The sequence below is a fragment of the Chinchilla lanigera genome, unplaced genomic scaffold (assembly GCF_000276665.1).
Source record: "Chinchilla lanigera isolate Chin_1 unplaced genomic scaffold, ChiLan1.0 scaffold00020, whole genome shotgun sequence".
Taxonomy (NCBI): domain Eukaryota; kingdom Metazoa; phylum Chordata; class Mammalia; order Rodentia; family Chinchillidae; genus Chinchilla; species Chinchilla lanigera.
This window is the reverse complement of record NW_004955421.1, coordinates 339,220-346,581: the sequence shown is the minus strand read 5'-3', so window position 1 is coordinate 346,581 and position 7,362 is coordinate 339,220. Positions and strand designations below refer to the sequence as shown.

At 50.1% G+C, this 7,362-nt stretch overlaps 1 protein-coding gene across 1 annotated transcript; it reads left to right on the top strand.

Moving 5' to 3' along the window:
* Positions 1–3,951, top strand: Tmppe (transmembrane protein with metallophosphoesterase domain). Its single transcript, XM_005383634.2, has 2 exons — positions 1–83; positions 2,204–3,951. The coding sequence occupies exon 2, from the start codon at positions 2,311–2,313 to the stop codon at positions 3,661–3,663; it is 1,353 nt and encodes a 450-aa protein (XP_005383691.1). The 5' UTR covers positions 1–83; positions 2,204–2,310; the 3' UTR covers positions 3,664–3,951.
* The last annotated feature ends 3,411 nt before the right edge of the window (positions 3,952–7,362 follow it).

Genomic DNA, 7,362 nt, shown 5'->3' with positions numbered 1-7,362 from the left:
GCCGTGCCTGTTCCGCGACGCCGGCAGTTCGCGTGGCTCGGCTCCGCGCTTGTGCGGCGAGGTCGGGGAAGGTCGGGAGACAGGTGCGCCTGACCCTCCGCAGCGCTGCTTCTCGGGGAGGGGCTCCGGGTTGCGCGGGGCGGGGGCGCCCGCCGGCGCGGGGCGCGGCTCTGCGGAGCGCTCCGGAGGGGGAGGCCGGGGCGGCAGGGGCCCGCGCTGCACCTGGGTCCTGTTCCTTCGGATGGCCCCTTTCTCGGGCATCTTGTCCCTCGCCAGGCCCCGACCCCGTGTGTGTGTTCGTTTGGGGCTTGGGTTTTTCTTCGCAGTCTGGCGCGCTTTTTCAGGGATTGCGGGCCCGGGTAGGGAAGAGAAGGGACCAGCTGCAGATGGGCGCCTGCGCCCGGGGAGCGCGCTCTGGCGAGGCGTGGGCCGTGCACCGGGTGGCGGCCTCGCCCCTGCGGAAAGGGCAGCGGGGGATCGACTTCGTTTCCCCGGAGTTCAGACGGCCCGAGTCTGTGGCATGTTGTACGTACAAGCTGATAGAATTCTAGCTCTTGTAAAGGACACCTTTAGGTGAAAGGCCATCAGTACCCTATGACAAAATCTAAACCGAGTCTGACGAGAACCGAATCAGAATCAGTGGTTAGGTTCAACATGGGGAAATTTGATTCGGTTCTCTTCCAGCGCAGTTTGCGACCAGAATCGAACTGAACTCGTGAACCGAGACACTACTGTATTTGGACAGCAGCTGCAGAAAATGTTTTCATTTGAGGTTAGGAACCTCTTGTGTGATTCTCCTGCCCGCACTTCGTTGTTGTGTTGTTTTGTTTTTTAAGACAAGTTTTTCTTGATTGGGCGGTCTGGCAGAGGCCTGGGGTCCAAGCTGTCCAGCGGTGAGAGCCACTGGTGAAGGCGAATTCGGGAATTCGGCAGGGTAGGGGTATGAGGGGAGGGCAGATTTTAGCATTTATCTGAGAGTGAGGCAGAAGGGAGAAGATGATAGAGAAAGAACAGGTCCACGGAGCAGCCCTCTGGGTGATAGTGCCAGTCTCATGTGCCATCTTTAGGTGGGTAGGAGGACTCTTGTCTGGGCTCATATGGGGAGGCTGGCATTCCAGGAATTCTCAGGGGTCTTGGAGTCCCTCCTGTGCCAGAAGATGAAAAAGATACCATTAGTTTCCTGTTCGAATTTACTTAGAGTAGTGGTTCATCATCTTTAACTGTCCTCGACAAAATTTGAAAATATTAATTTCTTTAAGAGGTCATAAATCTGTGCCTGGCGTGGTGGCACATGCCTGTAATCCCAACACTTGGGAGGCTGAGGCAGGAGGATCGTTGCGAGTTTGAGACCAGCCTGGGCTACTGAGTGAGCTCAAGGCCATCCTGAACTGCATAGGGAGACCCTGTCTCAAAAAGACCAAAAAAAAGGAGTAGTAAATCTATTACATGTTAATGAACAATCTATTTTAATGAAAAATGGCGTATTTCTCCTACACTTCTCTGGAGTTGCAGTGTTTTATATTTTGTGTCTGTCTTTAATAGAAGACAGTCAGATTTTTTTTATCTACTTCTGCATTCAGTCTCTTGCCAGATTACGTCTCAGGAAGCCTTTGGAAAAGTCTACTGTAGGCTTGGGAGGGAATGAGAATGGAAAAAGCACTGCTAGCTTAGTATTATTAGGAAAATAGCTTTGACTAGGGGGACCCCTGAGAGGGTCTCCTGGATCCATTGGGAACGAATGATTTGAGTAATGTTTTTCTTATTATGAAAGAGGTTCAGCTTATTGTGAAGAAACTTGAAACACATAGGCCACCATAAGAAAAGAAAAATTGTAGCCAGGTGTGATGGTATATGCCTGTAATCCCAGCACTCTAGGAGGCTGAGGCAGGAGAACTACAAGTTCAAGCTTAGGCTGGGCAATTTAGACTGTGTCTGAAAATAGAAATAATAAACACAAAAGGATTGGGCATGTAGCTCAGTGCAGAGGACTTGGGTTCAATCTCCAGTACCACACACACACACAAACAAAGCTGCCTGTCATGCCACCATCTGGTGATATTTACTGATAGAGCATAGTAGGTGACTGATATTTGAGTGGCTTGGATTCTGGGTAGGTTGGGCAGATGTAAGCAGCCTTTGGGTTTTGAATGAGGACGGAGATGCTCTGTTATCCCACAAAGCTGACACCGCTTCCTGGTTGCAGGCGGAGCTGACCTGGAAGCCTCTTGTTGGCCACTGTTTTTCTAAGGAACTCACCTTCCACAGCCTACCTCCACAGAACCAGCAAGGACTCTTCTAGGAGCAGAGGAGATGGCGCTCTTCAGGCAGCTGTCCCTGGCCTCAAAGGCCGCGCTGGCTGCGGTCACTGTCTTCGTGTCCATGATCGTCTCCCGATCCTATCTGGCAGAGTCCCTTGAGCTGAGAGCCTGGCGTTGGCTGTTTCGCCTGCAGCTTGCCCTATTCGTTAACTCGCTCATGCTCATTGGCTCCCTGTACATCTGGCATAGTGCAGTGAGCAACCTCAGCCACTCCCAGGCCGGGCAGGCCACCTGTTTCTGGCTTTGGAAGCTGGCTGTGACGGTGTTTCTGGCACTGGCCCATTCCAGTTTCTTCACCATGCTGTTTCTGGTGGCCGAGGAGCCCTATCTCTTTTCCCTGGCAGCCTACTCCTGCCTGGGTGCTTATGTCATCATGCTGTTCTTCCTCTGCATCCTCAGCGGGATGGAGCAGGCCTACCAGCTCTTGGCCTGGCACCGTGGTAGGGTGGTAGGCAGCCTCGACAAGTCTCGGAAGCTGGTGCTCAGACCCGCTCTGGCGGTGGTGGTGACCGCTGTGCTCAGCGTAATGGGCCTGCTGAATGCTGCTCAGCCCCCAGCTGTGAAAACTGTGGCGGTGCCTGTCCATCAGCTGCCCCCTTCCATGAACAGCCTCAAAATTGTGCTCCTCTCAGACATCCATTTGGGGCCCACGGTGGGCAAGACAAAGATGCAGCTGTTTGTGAGGATGGTGAATGATCTGGAGCCAGACGTCACAGTGATTGTGGGTGACCTCTCTGATTCAGAAGCGTCTGTCCTGCGGACAGCTGTTGCTCCTTTGGGCCAGCTTCGCTCACGCCTTGGCACCTACTTTGTCACAGGCAATCATGAGTACTACACATCAGACGTCAGCAACTGGTTTGCTCTGCTGGAGTCCCTGCATGTCCAGCCTCTTCACAATGAGAACGTAAAGATTTCTGCAACAGGGACCCAAGATGATGGTGAGGGTAGAAGGGCAGGTGATGACTGGATCTGCTTGGCTGGGGTGGACGACATTGAAGCACACATCCTGCACTACTCCGACCATGGCATGGACCTCAGCAAGGCCCTGGAGGGCTGCAGCCCAGACCGCGCCACCGTCTTGCTAGCCCACCAGCCCCTGGCTGCCAAGAGAGCTCTCCAGGAACGGCCAGATATTAACTTGATCCTTTCAGGGCACACACACGCTGGGCAGCTCTTCCCCTGGAATGTGGCAGCTTACCTCCTGAACCCTTTCTTTGCAGGTCTCTACCAAGTGGCCGAGGCTACATTCGTGTATGTCAGCCCGGGCACGGCCTACTACGGGATACCCATGCGGCTGGGGAGCAGGGCAGAGATCACAGAGCTCATCCTGCAGTGCGCTCCCTGACCCAGCACTGCCCTGGCACCCTGCCCTGCCATGTCCTGGCCTGGCCTTCGCCTTCCATCCCTCTTCAGAATGACTTGCCTTCTGCACCCTTCCAGCCTCTCCCCAGCCCTGCCGACACCCCCTTGGTCACAAAGCCTGACGTGAACGAGGCCACCAAGATCACATATGAGAGAATATACGTGTTTCCCAGAGGGTGTGGAGTGAGGTGTCCTGTGGAGCTGGGGGAGGAACTGCAACCTTGGATTGCTCCATGGGACACCTCTAGTGTGCAGGGTTGGGAAGCGGCAGGTGTGTTTACTTCCTAAACCCTCATGAGGGCTTCGGTGATCTCGAGCCTTTCTGGGCCAGGAGTAGTGTTTTTGTTTAATTTGGGAGAATAAGCAAGCTGAGAAGCCCCTTCCACTGCTGGAGGAGAGTGTTTTGTTTTCCTTCTTGCTTTTGTTGGGGTTACCTCTATGGAGGACTTCAACAAAACCTACTTGAACACAGGGCTCCTCCTGTCTGGGCCTTGAGTGATGCAGTGTAGCTGGGCTCCTGGGTTACTGGGCTGGGCTGTGCTTGGCATGAGAAGAAATAACGAGCACTATAGCAGAGGATGGTAATAATGCTGCTGTGAAATTTGGAGTTTTGCTTCCCTTGTTTTCTGTAACGCTTGGGTGAGAAAATTAGGGATGGGCTACTTTCCTGTTTAAAGATGAGGAAATGAAGGTAGGGAGCGGGACTGGCAGCAGGACAAAGTCTGGAGGGTGGGGCTGTAGCTCAGGTAGATCACTTGCCCAGCGTGTATGAGGCCCTGGGTTTGATCCCCAGAGCCTTGAGCAAAACAAAATTAAAAACTCAAAAGCTATATTGGAGATTTGTGGCTAAAATCCAGGTCTTCTGCCTTCCACTGAAAGTTCTTTCCATTCTGATGGTTCAATAGTTTTATTAGTTACAGATTAGTACAATATTCTACTGCATTAACCACAAAAAAAGAACAAACAAGGCCCTAGAACAGGGATGGTGAACCTTCCAGAGCTTTCAGTGATAACAGCCTGCTGTGGCACGTGTGCCCTAAGTTCGCCACCACTGCCGTAGAATCTGTTGTTTCTTCAAAATACTGGCTTGCGACTGACTTCAGTTTACCCACAGCTGCATGGATTCAGTATAGGTTGCCTGCTACATTTGCAGATGAGTCAGAAAACTGGAGCCCCACTCCACCCCAGGTGTGGGTCTGGCTTTTTGTGAAGCTGAGGTTCAGATTAAGGCCCTTGCCTAGGAACTAGGACTGTGGGACTATGGAACTGTCCTTCCTGTTGGGCAGAGTCCAAGCCACCTGCTTCACCCCATAAAAGCTACCCTTGGGGTGGTAGCTCTAGAACAATAGGACCATTTTTACTGGTCTGAAGACCCATGGAAAAACTGGTAAGAGCTCTACTCTGGAGTGACTCGAAACCTGGTGCCTAGCTCTTGAGAGATGCACGAGACCAGTTTTGGGCTGGCAGTAAGCACCTTTGGGAAAAGGCCTCACTGAGAGGACTGAGGGCCTGGGCTCAGTGTTGACTAGTGGGTACTTTTTAGGCGTGCGACTGTGTCCTTCTGATGGAAGCATAGACACCCCCTCTGCTTAGAGGGGCTTGCCCTGCTGCTCTCTGCTGGGAGGGCTGCTTTGGGTGTGTTACTTGACGTCGCAGAACCTGGCTTCCTTCTGTCAGCCCTAGAATAGGACTAATTATTGTAACTACCTCAAGATTGCTTTCTTGGGAGGATAGTAAGACTAGGTGTGAGTTCCGGGTGATGAAGTGCACACAGTCAGTGTGAGGTTAATTTTTCACTGCCATGTAGAGCTGCTAAGAAACTGTGCTGGGCATAGGGGTCCCGAGAATTTCTGGAACAGCCAGGCTTGGGGAATTGAGCAGGTAGTGAGTCACCTGCTGCCAGGCCCAGAGAACTGTCATGGCAGCAGCACTGAGAGGTTGTCTCCCTCTACCTGTGTTAAGATCTCCTTGTGTACTCTAAGCTTGGCAGACCGAGTTTATTCATTTTCTTCTTGTTCTCCTGGTATCTGTTGGAGTTTTGGGAGATCCAGGATAGTAGGCCATCTGGTCAAGTCTAAGAAATGTCTGAGTTGAATCTTTGATGGCATCCTTATTTTTTCTCCCAGTGTAGAATTTGAGAGCAGTGGCAAGGATCTTGGAGAGCCTATTTAAAAGTACATTTTTGTGCCAGGCATGATGGTCCACACATGTAATCTCAGCACTTAAGAGGCTGAGGCAGGAGGATTACCGTGAGTTTGAGGCCAGCCTGAACTACAGAGCAAGACCCTGACTCAAAACCAAAAACAAAACAAGTTCCAGGCCAGCTTGGGCTGCATAGCAAGACCCTGTCTCAGAAGAACACAAGCAAAAAACATTTTGCAGATGGTGGAATTCTAAGAGGGATTGCCCCTCAGAGCCCATTTTGTTGGCTCCCTCTCCAGGGTGCTGCTCCCTACTGGCCACTCCTCCGTCCTTAGGACAGCCCTTCCTTCAGATGCTCCCTAGTCACCTGACTGTGTTCTTGGCAGTCATTTTTACTGCCTTTTTGATTCTTTCTTTGTTTTGGATTTCATCATCCGAAGCCAGTTTGTGCTGCTTTTTGGTGCAGCATTTGATATAACTGCTACACCCATTATTTTACTGCTTCTTGATTTCTCATGCCCAGGGCTTGATGTAATTAACTTTCATCAGGCCTTTTTTTTTTTTTTTTTTGTCTTGTATCCTTGCCTTTTTTCCTTTTGGATGCCATCATTTTATGTTCTGTGTACCCTTTGTTCACTCTGGAATCTGCTTGATCCCTGAGTTTTCCATTAACAGAAAGGAAATGGGTCCATCCCATGAAATTGCAAAACATCCACACCCTCTCATGCTTGATTTGTATTCCCTGACTGGACAGGTGTTCTCCCTGCAGAAAGTTCTCCATTCCTGTCCAGATGTGCTTGGTCAGCAGCTCCCTGTGGCACTCTTTGTCCACTCTCTTCAGTGTTCTTTCTTATTTTCTTCATTTTTTAGGATTGAATCCAGGGCCTTCATACTGAGCTCCATCCCCCTGCCCTTTCTCATTTTTAAATGTTGAGTGTTGCTAAGTTGCCTAGGCTGGACTCAAACTTCCCATCCTCCAGTCTCAGCCTCCCCAAATGCTGGAAGTATAGGCATGTGCTATTGCATCCAGTTTGTTCAGTGTTCTTGATCTGTTCATGACACTGCCATTATCACACTGTTTTGTTCATGCTTGTGGGAGGGAGTGGTGAAGCTTGACCATTCTTTTTTTTTCGTACCAGGAATCAAACTCTGGGCCTTGCACTTGCCAGGTAAGCACTGTGCTGCTGAGTTATATCCCTGGCCCTTCTTTTTTTTTTTTTTTTTTTTAATTAGATGTTTGCAGTACTTACTGTTCACATTCCTTAGGTACACATCTTATTTCCCTTGATTATCCTTTAAACTTTCAGTTTTTTCAGTTTCTTAATGTTAGATACAAATTGATGTATAATGCTTTTTTAAAATTAACAATAGCATGTAGTATGCTATTGTAATGAAACCTCAATTCTATTGCATTCATTCCTCAGCACAGAAAAAAAGCATAACCATATGTCATGATTATATTAAGACCATGCCAAAAAAAAAGACCATGCAGTACTAGTCAGGAGATTTGGACTAAGAAGCCAGATATTCTACCTCCCAG